The 16,764-nt window shown below is 53.1% G+C and overlaps 4 protein-coding genes across 5 annotated transcripts; 1 reads left to right on the top strand and 3 right to left on the bottom strand.

Moving 5' to 3' along the window:
* Positions 1–200: 200 nt before the first annotated feature.
* Positions 201–2,307, top strand: L3040_002089 (uncharacterized protein; the record flags this gene model as incomplete). The annotated part of the gene is made up of 4 exons (XM_066157009.1): positions 201–586; positions 752–1,288; positions 1,822–1,981; positions 2,104–2,307. 4 exons carry the CDS (start codon positions 201–203, stop codon positions 2,305–2,307), a joined length of 1,287 nt encoding a protein of 428 aa, XP_066013006.1.
* A 356-nt stretch (positions 2,308–2,663) lies between these two features.
* Positions 2,664–4,352, bottom strand: L3040_002088 (uncharacterized protein; the record flags this gene model as incomplete). 2 transcript variants are annotated; one of them, XM_066157007.1, is made up of 3 exons in its annotated part: positions 2,664–2,693; positions 2,781–4,000; positions 4,055–4,352. In XM_066157007.1, 3 exons carry the CDS (start codon positions 4,350–4,352, stop codon positions 2,664–2,666), a joined length of 1,548 nt encoding a protein of 515 aa, XP_066013004.1. The 2 variants fall into 2 exon arrangements, with proteins under 2 accessions (XP_066013004.1, XP_066013005.1); XM_066157008.1 differs by having other exon boundaries at positions 2,781–4,007; positions 4,055–4,189.
* A 2,600-nt stretch (positions 4,353–6,952) lies between these two features.
* Positions 6,953–8,689, bottom strand: L3040_002087 (uncharacterized protein; the record flags this gene model as incomplete). Its single annotated transcript, XM_007290731.2, has 2 exons — positions 6,953–7,572; positions 7,624–8,689. The coding sequence occupies 2 exons, from the start codon at positions 8,687–8,689 to the stop codon at positions 6,953–6,955; spliced, it is 1,686 nt and encodes a 561-aa protein (XP_007290793.2).
* A 6,334-nt stretch (positions 8,690–15,023) lies between these two features.
* Positions 15,024–16,764, bottom strand: L3040_002086 (uncharacterized protein; the record flags this gene model as incomplete). Its single annotated transcript, XM_007290730.1, has 4 exons — positions 15,024–15,278; positions 15,336–15,533; positions 15,581–16,582; positions 16,633–16,764. The coding sequence occupies 4 exons, from the start codon at positions 16,762–16,764 to the stop codon at positions 15,024–15,026; spliced, it is 1,587 nt and encodes a 528-aa protein (XP_007290792.1).

The following is a 16,764-nucleotide window of genomic DNA, read 5'->3' as shown; positions in this document are numbered from 1 at the left end:
TAGGTGTATTGCATCAGCGATTGAGCATCCCACTCTTCCCATTCGACGCAGTAATGTTCCGCGCCTTGTCATACCACCGTTCCATCACAGATCCGAGATAGCGGAGGCCCAGACTCTCGGATCTCCTATAGAAAGAAGTCAAAGAGCCTTCGCTTTCAAATCCTCCTTGCTCAACGCATATTTCGCAATCACGCAATACCATGTTCGAACCCTTTCCGCGCGGTATTGCTGCCTCGCTCCGAGCCACACCACCCCAGATCTGGCTTATCGTCGGTGCCACCCGCGGAATCGGATTGGAATTCACCACGCAGCTCCTCGATCTAGGGTACACCGTGATAGCCACTGCCCGGGCCCCCACCGCCTCCACCACGTCCACTGCGAGCAATCTCTGGGCGCTGACCGGCACGCGAAATGGCCACAACCTGACCATCTTGGAGTGCGATGTGAGCAGCGAAGACTGTATCAAGGGATTTACGGAACAGGTGCGGAGGCTAGGACGGCCGGGGGGGGTGCTCGACAGGGGCGTCATCGACGTCGCGGTGCTGAACGCCGGGATTCTGGAATACCCCGGGCGCGTATCTGAAGTGTAAGTGCCGAGGAGCTGGTCTCTCTCCCCTGCTTCCTCTCACCTCCCTCACGACTCTCGTCTCCCCGCTGAACAGGCGAGAGGAGAGGAGAGCCACGCCTGGGGCCAGACCCCGCAGTTGCACCCAGCTCGCTAAACAGTCAACACGCGTTTCGCGCTCTACAGCTCCTTCTCCTCCTTCGCCCACCACGTCCACACCAACACGATCGGGCCCCTCGTCACCGCCTCCCACCTCCTCTCGCTCGCCTCCCCGGCCACCGCGCGCGCCCAGCCCCAGCCCGGCAGCCCCCTCTCCCCAGCCTACCCCCCCACGGCCCCCATCCACGTCAAGACGCTCGTCTTCCTCTCCTCGGACTCGGGCTCCGCGGCGCGCTTCCGCGCCTTCGAGGACGGCTTCGGCGTCTACTCGGCCTCGAAGGCGGCCCTCAACCAGGGCCTGCGCCACCTCGCGGCCGAGCTGCACAAGAAGTCGACCGACTCCGTCCGGGCGAAGTCCGCGTCGCCGCTCAGCATCAGCAACCTGATCACGGGCAGCCCCGGCCCGCGGGGAAGCCGCACCGTCGTGCTGGCGCTGCACCCCGGGGAGGTGAGCACGGAGATGGCGGCCGATGTCGGCCTGGCGTGGGAGGTCGAGGGGATCATCTCTCCGCGGGAGAGTGTCGGGTGTATGCTGAGGGTTATTGCGGAGAAGGGCTGGGGTGGGTATGATGAGGGGGGTGAGAGGAGTGCGAGGGAGGATGGGAAGAGAGAGGAGGAGGGGGCGGCGACGTTTTGGACTTGGGAAGGGAGGAGACATCCGTGGTGAATGGAGCGAGGGCGGGTGTCTTGGGCGCGATGGGAAGGGGTCTGTATGTATCTTCTAGAAAAATGCCGTTAACGGTCTGGCTGTGGTAAAGATGCGCTTCAATGGAGCTGCCCTCTTTCTTTTTCTTTTTTTTTTTTTTTCTCTTTCTCAAAAAAAATATATATATATATATATATTTATGTGGATGTTCGCCCGTATTATAGCAGTAATATCGGCGGCGGAGGGGGGAAGTCCTTCGCAGTAGATATATCCCGTACGACTCAGCTCGGGCTCGCATTCTACGCAAGGTACATGGAAAATTTACCAGTCGATCTGAAAAGCGAGAGAAGCGCAGATGAGGATCAGCCATTGCGATTGGAAAAAAAAAATCCAAGGATCCGCTCCATGAAGGGACTGAGAAGCAATAGCAGACTTGACAACCAGCTCTCAGAATCGCCATCAGCAGCTTATCGTGCACCCAAGATCCGCAGATACCGACAGCCGAAGTCAACAAACCCCTGGATCGTGTTCCCCGACAAAGTTGCGATAAGCTTACACTTGCCTCGGCGATCTCGCTCGGCTCCGCGAGGGCAGAGTATCTGATTATATGCGTATGTAAAGCAGAGCCAGCCAACGGCTTGGTTCCACGTTCCTCTCGTCTCTGAATGTGTTTTTTCTTCTGCTCAATTAGGTTTTTTTTTAAGATGCGTTTGCTGATCCGAGTGTTGCCCAGTGTAGCGTCTCGTCTCCAGCAACAAGCGCAGGCCAGTTCCAGGTCGTCTCCGACCAACTCGTTAAACTCCTCCCTCCAACGACCTCCTTCCTATACGCAAACGTCGTTGCGAACGGCACGGCTGGAGCAGGGAAGCTGGCGCGGGAGTTCAAGGCGGACAAGAACGCGTATGGAACGTTTGCGTGGAGTGGAGATGCGCTGTAGGGGAGTGTGGCGGGACTGACGAGGCCGGATTTGAATGCGTGGTTGGCTTGCGGGGGAGGTACTTCGTGGTTTGTAGGTTGATCTAGGGAGTTATGCGTACATGACGCCTGTAAGGTGTGCGGACCGGACGGTTCGTCTCGAAAGTTGGCGACGTATTCTGCATTCATGGAGTACTTACTGATTTGCCGGTGTAGATCCATCACTACAATGACAAGACTGCTAGCTCATGAGCATGCAAGCCTGGATGGAAGGAGACCTTAGAAATGGAAAAGCAGATAACGGCAGTCGGAAAATGTTTGTAAGAAAGGATACTAAGAGTGGGTTGAGATCTCTTTATGTCGCCCGGAGTGTAAATACTACATCCAAGCCGTGTATCCCTGGGTATCCTATTCCCGAGACGCCATGTTTCCATGCAGATGCCCCTTCAACTCCGATGACTATACAACTGAACGTCTCTTTCTCGATGATCTTACTTTGTCTTTCGCCTCGTCAATCTTTTTGATTCTCCATTCGCACTCATCCGCAAAATCGCAGCTCCTGCACTTGAATGCCTCCTCTTCAACAACACCTTCGGCCTGCCTCTGACCCTTCCACCATTCCATTTCGTGGTCAATGAATGTGGTCAGATGCTCATCGTTCATAGCCACGGTCTTTACTCCTATAATCTCTCCATCGTCTCGTGATCTGTACTCTGCTTTCAATATACGACCGAGAGAATCTACGCCATCTGGCAGCGTCAATTGAAACTCTGTGATCATCAGCGACCAGAGAAGATTGAGTGTGTTGTGAGCTAGCAGTATGCTCATCGAGTCCTGAGTCGCGCTCGTCCCAGACCCTGAACTCGATGTCGGTTCTGTTGGCGCGTCAAAAAACTCGTCGTTCAGACTTCCGACTTGAGCAATAAAGGCATCAGAGAGAACCTTGGTAGGGTCGAGATTGTAGCGTGCAGCCAACACAGAGAAGTCGACCGTATTTGTGGCTAGAGAGGCAAGCAACCGATAATACAGCATCAATTGAATCTTTGTAGGGAGGAACGCCGAAGCCGTGGGAACGCTGCGCGCTCCTCGAGTTTTGACATCGCACAAATAGACTTTCTTGGTCCGAGTGCGACGTTTTGTTTGACTGGCTTCTTTCAAAGTTGCACCGCCCGTAACTTTGAAGAAATCTGCAATCGTAGTTTGATCGGAGACTGTTTTGGGAGAAGGAGATCTTAGAGACTCTTCGAGATCGGCATCCGGGCAAATGTATGACAGTTCGTCAATGACTCCATTGACAACCAGCCCGTCCACCGTACCCCAGATTTCCAGCTCCCTGGTTTGTCCGGTTGCTCGTAGGGTCCGCAGCCCTTGTATTACGTTCCATATCCTAAGGCCCCAAGCATCTTCCTTCGTCTGTACATCCACCTTGACCGTGGTATGAACTTGATCCTCCAGCACCTTATGGACTCGAGTTCCCGCTTTCATCGCGGGTGTGCGCCGTTTTCTCCCATGCTTGGTCAGAGTGTACCAATATTGCAATTCGCACCACGCAGGCGAGACCAGATCCGTAACAGAAAGCGTCTTCTTCGGCTGCGTTCGAAATCGTTCTATCGGCGACCTGAGATCCGGGCGTGCTGGGTCTTCCTTTTCCTTCGGAGGCTCCTCAGCAATGCCGTTGCCAAACCCAAGCGCATTCTCTGCAGCAAGATCCCTCGCTAGACGCTGCCCATCAGTTAGAACTCACTCAATATACACAACGGCGCACTTACGACGCGGGTGCTCGCCACCCTTAACAGACAGGGCGATCTGTTCTGCAGCTTGCTCTGCGGACCTGGCCGCCTGGAGCAGAGGAGACCGCTGTTCTCGGCCAAACACGCGAGGCAGCTTGAGAGTCTGCCGCGCATCGTAGTGTTCGGTTTCGTTCGTTATCGGGCTGTCGTCCTCGATGGTGTTGCCTGCCAGGAGGCGTTCGACTATTTGCTCTTCTTCGGGCGAAAAGTCATAACCATAATCATCGATATCGCTCTCGCTGACATGCTCTGTTACTGTGGGGCCAGTACTAGCCATGCCGACGTAGTCATCAAGCCAGTCTCTGCAATCACGGAAAGTCTAGGGGGAGGTAGTACTGACGTAGACGATCCTCGGGAACGCCAGAACGACGCGATGCACGTGATATGAGCGGTAATTACCTGAAGATCCTAATTTCTATTTAGCTATAAATATTCATCTCTTATTGCGACAACAACGTAAGTCAAGCAACCACGCCGCCAAAGCAGCGATGATCGACGGTCATAGGTACACCGACGCGAATATTGCCGAACTCGACTACCGGCTCTATGTTTTTGAGCAAAGCTGGGATGGAGGAGGGCGCCGTTCATGAAAACCGCCAACCGAAATGCAATGGCAACAGTGATCCAACTGAACATTGCCTCCAGCTCGAGGGCATAGTGGATGCAGAGTCTCGCGTGATGGAAGTGTCTCGGTCCGAGGCATCAGAACCGTTCCCTTCCGCAGGCGTACCGAACTCTGATTCCGCTGCATTGGGTACCTCATTACGCGAGAACCTCAAGTTTTCGCTCCTGCGGCTGACTGCTGAACTCGACATCTTTTGCCGGCAGCTGGGACGAAGGGCCTTCAAGTCTTTCTCCTCACCGCAAATGGCCTGGCCTTTGAAAGTACCACGTACCGCGAACCGGTCTTGCCCTGCTCATCGTTCTTTGCATCTTGAGAGAACCTTCCATCGCCCTGCACCAGGTCGAGTATAGCATCGAGAAGCCCGTGCGGAATTTGGAAGGCTCTATTTTCTGAGGCGTATACGGTGCTGCTGTTAGACAACAACAAGAAAGGAGCCGATATGGGTCTCTGGTATGACTACGAAGTGGAACACAAACTTCTCTTCAGCGCATTGGAGTACATGATCGAATTCGCATCTCAATTACTCAATTGGGCGTTGAAGCTTTCGGCGAGCAATTTTCTATCATTACTACACTGTATTTGATTTCAAGATCCTCGGTTGCTTCATTGTCTGTGTCCCAGTGGCGCGTTTCTAATGGGCACGAGGAAGGGTTGTTTTTGGAGACTGTTCAGTGTTTCCCTTGGACCACCAATGCCCTCTTCTCATTTCCATCCGACTCTTTACACTAGTGTATTTCGGACGCAGACTTCGAATTCCTTGATTACCTACCACAAGCTACCGAATGAGCAGCTTGTTCGTTTCAGAACACGAGCTGAGCTCTCTTCGAAGACCAAGCCCGAGCCGAGCCGCTACTTCCTGATAACAGTAGAAGCCAGCCTCCCAATGAAGCACCGGCGACAACACAGGAAGAGCGAGGCGGACGCCAGCGGTCGCGGGGCGTGTGGTCCTCGGCACGAGGGCGTGTTCGTTGTGCGAGCCGGACGCGGAGGCGGGGAAGGGCTGCTTGCTGGCCGTTCGGAGAAGGGTGCGCGCGAATGCCAGCCGGGATGTCTCGTGGCCTTGGGCTTGGGCTATTTATTCTATTTGGGATGTATATATGTGTGTGTGTGTGTGTTCGCTGCAGATAGGCTCGAGGGAGAGATTTCCAACGTAAGATGCATCCATCCGTCCATCTGTCCATCTCATCTCAAAAGACAACCCTTGGCCCTTTCCATCTTCCATCTCCAAGTCCAACTCTCCATTTTCCCAGTGCCGAGCTCGCTTGAGATAGCTCACCAGCTCACCAGCTCACCAGCTCGCGACAGCTGCTGCTGCCATCCATCTTTCTAGAACTCCCTTCCCTCACCGCCTCCCCCTGCACATACACATACACATAAATATGTACAAGAAAAGGAAAAGAAGGGAAAGAAAAAAGGACTTCAATGCAAACATGTTTTCATTTGCTGGGCAAGATCTATCTACTCCCCAAGTTCCGCTCCCCCCCCCCCTTCCCCCCCATTTCCATTCCCTTCCCCTCCACAGCTCACCTACTTCCCCGGCAGCAAAATCTCATCCTCGCTCTGCCAGCACAAACTCGAGAGAGCATTTCGTGAAACGCTCACGGAGCTATCCAGCCAGCATAGCAAGCAATCGATCCTCCCCCTTCATACACATATCCTCATCTGCACACCAGTGCACCACCCCTCCATAATGCACACCAGTGTACGAAAACCCCCCTTCCCCCGTGCCAAACCAGGCCCCAAAACCAGCAATTAGAAAACCTGAAAGTCTCCCGATCCAGCTGAGCCATCATCCAACCACCCCTTCCCGTGCCGCTCTTTCTCAAAGTAACACGCCAGCCTCGCACCACATCTCTCAAAGAACGCAAGGTAGACATTCCCAAGGGCGAAATGCCATCATTTATGGTACAAGACATACATACATACACATTAGCAATTCCATTCATTCTTCGGCCACTTGGCGAACGATCTGTGCGAGTACTTTTGAAGAAAGAAAGGCCAAGTTCTCTCAAAGTCTGACGGAAAAAAACAGGGTGTGCTTCAAGATATGAAGGGAGTAACAGCATGTCTTCCAGCCGTAGCCAGCGAGAGCATGTGCCAGAATTCGAGCCAGAAGCCAGGTCAAAGGAAAATATCTGTCGGTCGTGTCCATCGTTTTGTCGGTCGATCGCACCCCGTCCTCCCAGTGCGCCGTGTATCAACCAACATTACCGCTCAAGCAAGCAAATTAGACCTTTCCCAATGAATTAGATTCACAAGGCTTGGCCTGGAACGGGTTTTCGGATGGGGGTGGTGGGGCGGTCGGATTCGGGCATCGTCGCGGGCTTCATTGGACTTGAGCCAGGTGAGAGGCGCGCAGCTGGTCCCTGGGCGGCGGAGTTGGCATGGGAACGTTGCTGAGGTGACGAGCGCATCGAGCCTGCTGGGCTGGAAGGGTGCTGCTGCATCGAGCCGGCGGGGGAAGCTGGGTAGAACTGTTGGCCGTTGGGAGTCATAGGTCGACCTTGGTGCATGGATCCAGCTGGCGACTCAGGTCCGTATTGCTGGCCGTTGGGTGTGTTGGGACGGATTTGGAGGGGTGCCATTCTCGGTCCCTTGAACCCATTGGGAGCAAAGCCGCGCATTCCTGGAGGGGGACTGTATTGACCATTCTGCATGGGAGGCTGCTGAAGACGGGGCTTGACAGGACGGGTAGACAGGCAAGTGCGTGGTACGACTCCCTGCTTGGATCGATCCAGTCGGATACACAAAGCCCATCCATCATCGTACTCGTGGAGGACACGGATCAGTTGGCCCTGCTTCAGCTCCAGCTCGTCACCCATGCTAGGATTGAAGTCGAGTTGAACGCGGTGCACAGCCGAGTTGGCGGGACCTATGAGGTTAGCGGATATGAGGGGGGGGTTTGTGGGACAGGAAGACTTACCACCGGCAGCAGCAATGGCAGCGCCTCCGTTGGTCTGGAATGTAGTACTAGGGGAAGCAGACGAGGTGCTGAACTCGGTACCGGCTGGGGAAGGTGGACCCGTCATGGGGCCCGGCTTGGTGAAATCCATCGGAGCGCCACCATGCTCCCGCTTCGACGCACTCCGCTGGAGTCCCCCGGAAGGAGGCATGGGCATCGCAGCGATAGTCATCGTATCAAGCTCAGCTGGGCCGTCGGCGTTGGTGGAATCGATCGTCTCCGCGTGAGGGCCGAATGGGTTCTGGACGGGCGCAACCTCCGCGTGGTTTCCAAATGGGTTCTCCGGCATGGACGTGGTGGACTTGGGCGTGGCAGGTCTCGACTCGGGGACCGGGGTAAGGCAGTGGGTAGGGTACGGCAGGTGGCTGGCGGCCTGCTGGTCTCCCAGGTTGGGCTCGAACTGAGTGATGGGGCGCAGCGAGAGACGAGGCGCATTGGCAGCTGCGTGCACGCTGACGGAGGATTGGGCGATGTTTCCAGCAGCGGGTGCGACGTACTTCTCATCCTCACCGGCCTCGGCCTCCTGGGCTGCGTCTCTCTTCTTCTTGTAGCAGAGCAAGAGGATGGCCAGGATAGCTCCGACGAGGAGGAGGAGACCGACGGCCAGTCCCACCTTTCCGGCTGTGCTCAAGGCATCGGGGCTGCTGCCAGAGGTCGACGGGTCAGCAGCGCCCGCATTGGTAGAGCTGGGATCTGCGCTGGGCGTCGGGCTGCCCGTCGCGGCGAGGAGCGAGGTGCCGACGGACATGGAGACTGGGACCGAGATGGCGGAGGGGAGCCTTGTCTCGGTCGCGAGGGTGTTCTGTGGTCGGGAGGCGGTCTTGCGGGCAGGCGTCGATATGGCCGGCGTAGGGTCCTCCAGGTCGTCGGGCTGCGGGGCATTGGTATTGATGGCGAGGCCCAGAGTCGAATATCCTGCGATCGCACCGGTGAAGGTGGGCTTCGCCGTCACATAGACGATGGACACGACCTGCTCCTGGGGCTCGGGGGCCCGCGCATGGACACGGTGGAGGTGATTATGGGCCATCGCGATGGTATGTCGGTGGTCTTGTTGGGATTTGTGTCTCGGTTGGGGGATATCGGGGTTTCGAGGCAGAGGCAGTCTCGGTGGTGGAACGGTCAGGTCGTATGGTGTGAGGGTGAGGGTGAGGGTGCGGGTGGGTGCGAGTGTGGATGTGGATATGGATGTGGATGTGATTATCGACCGAGAGAAAGTACAGCAGCGAAGTGAGAGTGAGCGTGAGCGTAATAGTGAGAGTGAGAGTGAGAGTGAGAGTGAGAGTGAGAGTGGGAGTGGGAATGAACAAAGACCGAGATCGAGTCGGTAAAAGAAGGACGACTGATCCTCACGATGCTTCTCTCTTGCACCTGGCGACGGTGAGGTGGGAAGGGAGGGTCGAGGTCGAGGTCGAAGTGAAGGTGAGGGTGAAGATGGAGGTGGAGGTGGAGGTGAAGGTGACGGTCGGGGGTCGGGGGTCGCAGGTGGAAAGTGAGTGAATCAGTGATGCAGGTCCCAGATGCCAAGGTTGACAGGGGAACCGACTAGCCAAAATAGTAGACCGTGAGTGGGGCTGTGATGGGTCGCTCGTGATGGCAGCGGTCGCTGATTGGTTCGGGTCCCACAAGAGCGGAAAAGCTTACGGAGATAAGGACAGGGGGGTGCCAGTGTAGTGTGATAGGCTAGCATCTAATCGAGCATAGCGCAAGGAACCGATCTCAGCCCGTGCTGGCCGACCAATCAAGCAAAGGGGATGTGTCCAAAGGAAATTGAGATTGGCCGTGGCCCGTCCGTCTCGTCTCGTCTCGTCTCGTCTCGTCTCGTCTGGATAACGGGATGGATGGGATAAGATAGGATGGGGGGGAAGGAGGGATAGAGGGGATAGAGGGGGGATGTCGAGATGTCGAGATGGCGGACGGGCGGACGGGCGGAAGGACGGAAGGGCGCAGAAAAGGACAATTCATCAACACCGTGAGCCGGTCGATAGACAGGTAGATATAGGGATGGATAGCCACACCGAATGTTTATAGTTTATAGTTTCTTCTCCTTTTCCTGTGCTCTTCCTACGCTCGCTACGTACTACGTATTCTTCGGAAGGAAGACGAGATTTAGACTTCTGTTGGTTCATCCCATCTCCCCTCTCCCCTCTCCACTCCCAGCCACGTCGCGTCGCTGTCACCACTCGTTCGTTCGTTCATTCGTTTGTTCGCGCGCCCGTTCGCCCGTTCACCCGTTCGCCCTCGCCGTCTCGACGCCGACCTCACCACGCACGGGGACCCGTGAAGCTGGACCTCGAGCATCACCATGCGAACAACCAAACGCCAACACGACCATTCTCGTCTGTCACCCGGCCAGCCAATCACGTATCTAGGCAACTGCCTTCTTTAACCTTTCGAGCTCATGGCATCTCACAGGTTTCCATCAAAGACGATACTACTAGGTACGTATGTTCCTTCGTCTCTTTCTTACTTTATTTTTACCTCACACCGTCGGATCCGATGGGGACCCGTAGCTGTCTTTCTGCGTGCGGAGCTGAATAATAGTATCTATCCTAAGACCTCATCTACTACGTATACTACGTATACTACGTATAATCATAGAGTAAGATGCATGAAGCCACAATTAATATTTGGCCACCCGAGTAGGTCCGGCATGGGATATATATGTACTACTAGTAGGTATTTCTTTTGCAATTAGTCCTCTGGTCGGATATCCAATTCTGTTCTGCCTTATCGGTATTATTAGCTTTGGCGGCCCTGCGAGCGGGCCTGCTAGCGGGCCGGCGCCGGTCCCAGAGGGCGGCCCGTGTTGATGCGTACCTGCATTCCTTCGCTCCTCTACTGTAGAGTCTGTTTCACGAAGTCCTCGGCTCGGGATGGCCGTCTTGACGTCTTTCATCATCCCTCTTCCCGTTCTAATTTTAAGCCGCGTGAAGGCTGAAAATAGTTCATTAAACGCATCTACACGTGACACGTACCTACTTATTGCTACCTTATGCGCTTCGCGACCTGCGAGCGTGCCGACTTCCGAAGCGAAGGAGAGGAAAGGAGAGGAGAGGAGAGGAGAGGAGAGGAGAGGAGAGAGAGACTGGTCGTTGCCCTAGCATGCTCAGCAGGTTAGTTACCTGGTCGACAGGTAGGTCAGTATCGCTAACCTGCTGACGCTACCTCCCTCCTTCAGGAGCCTCAACAGAGCGCCCGACCCGCCGCGTCTTCCCCATCCATCCCCATTCCCATTCCCATCTCCAAAACAAGGATTAATACATCTCGCGACACCTGAAACCCACAAGGCGGTTGAATCGGTCATGATGCAGTGCGTTCACGTTCACGCCAGCGGTCACGCTAGCGAGCAAGCAAGCATCACCAGCACTTCACAGCAAAGCAAGCAGAGACACCCAAGGAGAAATGGGAAACCCCCTTATTTATCTATCCATCTATACATTGGTGCATCTTCACATTGATCCATCTCAATCATTCCGTCCTGTTGATCCATCGACCATCGTTCGTAGAGCCGTTTTCTGCTAACGAGAAACCTCAGACCCTGGCGCACAGATCTTTCCTTCTTTTCTTTGCCCTCGATACCGCCACCTTGTCTCGTTTATTTGCGGCTCTGCTCTTCTCTAATCTTCTCGACTTGACATCATCCCCACGGGAATATACACACACACACACATATTTATATATATATATATATATAATTCTTTCTCCAGGGCGCTAGCTAGGCGCATACCTACACCCAAGCCACCTCTTCAGAAACGTATACCCTCCACACTCACGCCTTCGACGGAGTATATAACGTCAAAGTCCATCTCTCCTCTCCAACACAACTCCAGTACCATCAACTGGTGACCTACGCAGGGAATGCGACTGCAACTCTCTCTCCTAGCCAAGTCGGTCTATACCAAGCATTCCTATTTTTTTCTTCTTTTTTTTGTGTGTAAAGAACCGATACCATTTTTAGACCAATTCTGCGAAAGAAAGAGAGACAATTACAGCTTTCTGCGTATGCCGCTGTCGTGGCTTGGTTTTTGTCGATTTTGTTTTGATTTGATTTTTTGGGGGCTGTCGATGGGTGGATCATTGCCATTGCGACCTATCGCAGCGTAGCATCGCCTCAAGGATCTGTTTACGAGTGCTTATTTACTTACTGGCTTGCTTGCTGGGTATACTACCTATACAAGAGTGCGTCCGCAAACAGCTCCAAGTTTCTGAAGATGGAAAATAATATACATATATATATCTCTATGTATGGTGATGGATAGATAGTGTTAACGGGTCAAAGCCTGTCTATCCACCCTCAGAGGCTAATCTGCCCTACCTCTCTATCCTCCATCTCAATATTAATAACAATGGATGAATCATACTTGCATATTATCAATGAATAAATGATACCTGCTAACAACCTCCTCTTCCCCCCTTTTACAAGTCTACTTGTTCGACGGGACCTTCTCTCACAGCAAACAGCACGTTTTCCAACCACGTACATCCAACACCATCACAGCGCAAGCCGCACCCATCCCTCACTCAACATCTCCCTCTCTCCATTCTGTTCCTAGCCCTTGAATTCCGCACAGATCACAGATCACAGATCACAAGTAGGTAGGTCGGTATCAATCAGTACCGGTAACCACCATCCCGAAATTCCTCCCCCCTCCCCCCCCTCCTCCCCCATCCCGCAACATCCTCCCCCAGACTAGATCAACTAACCCAGTACCGTACCGCATCCCTCGCAGCCCGTCTCGAGCGTTTACAAAGAAAGAGGAGATCCCGCTAGCCTGGGCAGAGAGAGAGAGAGGGAGAGGGAGGGAGGGGATGGGATTGATTCGCTTGACATTTATAACTTGCGGCTTGAGGTTGTGGGAGGTGCGAGGTGGGAGGTGGGAGGTGGGAGATGGGATCGATGTCAGGCAAAGGTGCATGTATAATGGTGACGGTGACGGTGACGGTGATGGGTAGGGGCTTTGCTTTGCTTTGCTTTGCTTTGCTTTGACTTGGGAGGTAGATAGGTAGGTAGATAGGTAGATAGGTGCATAAGAGCGCGCGGCTGCTACTTCTACTACTATGTCTTTCGCGTTTTGCTGGAGGAGGTGGGGTGGGGGTGTGGTTTTAGGTTTGTGTTTATGTGTTTGTCTGTCTGTCGATCTACTTATCTATCTGTTCCTTTCTTCTTTTTAGGATTTGGATTTTTGAGGCGCGGGCTGGAGAGATGGGAGGAAGGAAAGAAAGAAAGAAAGAAAGAAAGAAAGGGTGGAACTTGAATAGCGTGAGAAGATGGCTTCGGTGATGGGAATGGGGATGGGGATGGGGATGGAAAGGGAAAGAGAGAGAGAAAGAGAAAGGTATCAAAACCCGTAAGCTCTCCTCCTGCTACTCTACTTACTCGCTACATAGCTCTCTCTCTCCTCCCCCAATCAATCCATCCATCCACCCCTCCCTCCCTCAAACCCAGAAAAGCCCACAACCATTTCCTTTGTGATAAGTACTTACCTACCTACGTACGTACAGTACGTACCCACGTACGTACGTTCTTTCTCTACCAAGTAGGAGAACTGGAAACTGCAAGGAGCTGTTTTTGCGCAGACGGATGGATGGGTGGATGGATGGATGGATGATGATGATGTGTATGTGTGTATGTGTGTATGTGTGTATGTGTGTATGTGTGTATGTGTGTATGTGTGTATGTGTGTATGTGTATGTATACCTACCTATACGTATATGTACGCACAACGCGCAGGTGAAATTTACATGCACGTATATATGCACGTATGCACGTATGCACGTACGCACGTACGCACGTAAAAAGAGAGGTATTCCAGACGAGTCAAGCAAATCCAGGGTATCCGGTCCTAGTCTGGAAGAGGAGGAATGTCCTTTTCTCTACCACTCTTTTTTTTCCCCCCTTTTTTCCCTTTTTTCTTTTTTTCCTTTTTCCTTTTTTTTTTTTTTTTTTTTTTTTTTTTCGTGCTTGGAAATAGATTAGAAGGGCTGGACTGGGCTGGGCTGGACTGCCGAGGCTAGGGTGCCGAGGCTGGAGTCCTGCTTTGTCCCTCTCGGACGAGGAAGAAGCTCGGAGGAAGCTCGGAGGAAGCAAGCTGATGTGTGTGGAGGGGAAGCAGTGCTGGGTGTAGGGTGTTTCTGATTTCGCGATTTCAATTTCTCTTTTCTTCTATTTTTTCAAAGAAAAAAAAAAAAAAAAAAAAAAAAAAATTCATACTTCTTTTTCTTCTAGTAGATAAGATAATATATATATTTGTTTATACAAAGGGTGATGTAGGTTGGTCGGGAGCAGGGAGGGATCGATATATTGAATTCGGTGGTGGATGTTGAAGAGAGTTTTTTTTTTTTTTTTTTCGTGTGTAAGAGTCGACAAGAATATGGTGCTTTGGTTACTGTTAGTTAGGCTATACGCCGCCTGGTTCAGCTCTGTTTATTTAGTTAGGATTAAAATGCATCCAGCGGTCATTCTTTCGACACAGCGCTGGATATCCGTGTTCTACTTTGCACACACCCACACCCACACACACATATATTAAAATACAACAACACAGAAATCATAACCTGAAATTTTCAATTTTTATTTTTTAAACAACCCTCCCCCCCCCCCCCCCCCCCCCCCCCGAAAATCTTGTAACCTCACAAACAAGCTGTACACAAGGACAACGCAAGAAGTCAGAACCTCTCCCCGTCCGCCTCCTTACCAGCAGACCGATCTCCGCGAGACCCCTTTCCCAGTGCTGATATTGACACTGCCAGACCTCGGCGAGACTCGACGTCCCGAGCGGTGTTTCACGCCTGCCGCAACGGCGATGCACGGTGCACCGGGTCACATCGTTAGACACATCGATGTAACCGACCTAGGGTCTCGATTTCGAGCTCGGGTTTGGCATACCTAGGTACCTACTCTCCCGCTGGCCTTTGAATCAGGGCGGGCGGGTGAAGGGGGGATGGATAACAGCAGCGCGGAAGGCGCGTGACGCCTATGCGGGGTGTTTTGGTATGTCGCAGTTGGTGGGTTCGGGTCGACGCAGAGGAGGGGGTAGGTAGCTGATGGACTGAAGGAATCGGTTGACTGCTGGGTACGATACACCGCGGTTATATATCTTTTTTTTTCTTCTTTTTGTTAATACTTTCAATTTGTTGGTAGGTCTGACGCGTGGGCGGAGTATAGTTGGTCGATGGATTGTTTGCTTACTTAAGGTACTTGGCGAACCCGAGGGGGCATGTTAAGCGAAAGGTTCAATGGGACATGAGAAAGCAGGACGTACGTGAGGAAGCTGCCTGGAAATTTAAGCAAACAAGGGACTTTTCCTTCACATCTTTGATAAACATATTAATTTCATCATATTACTAGCAGATTTATGAAGCTAAGAGCACGACTGGAAATTGGCCGCGTTCCGATAATAATCCTTGTTCTCGCCGGCGTAGAGATCGAAGGTTATTTCGTTCAGCTGGTCCACGAGGAGCGGCACGTCAACCGAGTAGATGCCGAAGTCCCCCAGGGTACTGTTGAGGGCCATGGTCGCATTTTTAGTTACGAGAGAGGGGATGATGCTGCCTTGTCGGGGCACTGGCACGGTGTAGACGATTTTCACGTCCTCGGGGGCGAATGTGCCGCGCACCTGTTGTCAAGCGATCAGCGATGAGAAGAGAAACGTGAATAGGGCAGGGGTATTTACAGCAGCTACGATCGTTGCTTTGTACGGGAGATCTGTTCGGAGACAGCTGCGGCTGTTTGAGAGCATGATAGTGGAGGACACGGGGTATCCGACGCCGTTGTTGTCGTAGGTCTCGACGGTGCCGTTGGTCAAGGCTATGGAAACCGTGAAGGAGGAGATGGATGATGAGGCGGGGAGATCAGCGAAAATCTCGTAGTGCTGTGCCTGTCAGTTCATGATTCAGAGTGGAGCTCAAGGCCACCTACCTGGAAATCATCGGTAAGGCCAGTGGCCGACCCGCCTTGAAAGGTTGCTTGTCGGGTGAGGATGGTCCCCGTAGTTCCATCCAACGCAGTGTAGAGAAGTGAGACAGACGTGATGTCCGTCCTGGGACGGGAAGTCGTTTTCACTCGGATGTTCCCAGTAAAGGTGACGTTTCTTCCATCCTCGGATAGCTCGAGGTTTAGCAAGCCTGGCTTGACATCGTATGCCTCTAGAGGCTCCGACAAGACCACCCCAGCCGGTACGGTGTCAATCATTCTCGTCAGAAGTCGGGCACATGTGTCTGCAAATACGGCAGGGTCGGTCAGCGACTGCATCGTAGCATTTCCGTCTAATGAAAACACCCTCGCGTCGGAGTTCAGTGCAGGGTCGGCACCGACAACGAGTGGATTGGTTGTGGTTCCGGCAATGTATTCAGTCGCGATCATGTTGTCGAACCTCGTCGTAGAATCGAAGGTAGAGAAGTTGTTCCCTGCGGTCCCAGCATCGGGAACTATGGTTGGGAACTGGGCCCCATGAACTCCTCCAAGTGTGTGTCCGCAAGCAATTAATGCAATCATTTCTTCGCTGTTGAATCCCTGTCGCGCGAACTTGTCCGTGAGAGAAGTGATGTTTTCTTGCGGTTCCGGAACACCGTACGGTCCAGCTTCTGTGGCGTCGACTCGTCCGGCTCTCATAGTAAGAAGAGGGCCGCCACATTGTCTCACGGCAGCCCAAACCGCAAGAGCAATGAGATCTGATATGGAGGTTTCTGACCCGTAGAATGCACCCAAGAAACCCAATGTGTGGTTGAAAGCAGGGCCGTCATTCTCGAGTCTCTCGGTCTCGAACATAATTGATCCATCGAGGCCCCCGGTCCCAGCGATCACGTCCGCCGTCGACATGTCGTGAAAGCCGTTTCTGATCCATTCTGCGGAGTTGATTCGCCCCAATCCCTCGGGTCCCTCGTGACTGAAACCACAAGTGGGTATGTCGTCCAGGAAGCCCTTTTCGCGTCAACAAAACTCTGCACATGAAATGACAATAGGGTGCTCACCCTTCTCCCATACCCGCTGGCAACAAACATTGTCTGTTCCAGTTCATCAGTTTTGTCAGGCCATGTTGGAAAGGCAAGTGTGGTAGTGGCGACGCAGAGACCAAGGCAGATCGTTCGCGCTGAAGAAAACAT

This window comes from Drepanopeziza brunnea (genome assembly GCF_022702325.1).
Source record: "Drepanopeziza brunnea f. sp. 'multigermtubi' strain 214-2 chromosome Unknown ctg2, whole genome shotgun sequence".
NCBI lineage: Eukaryota > Fungi > Ascomycota > Leotiomycetes > Helotiales > Drepanopezizaceae > Drepanopeziza > Drepanopeziza brunnea.
This window is presented reverse-complemented; position numbering and strand designations above follow the sequence as displayed.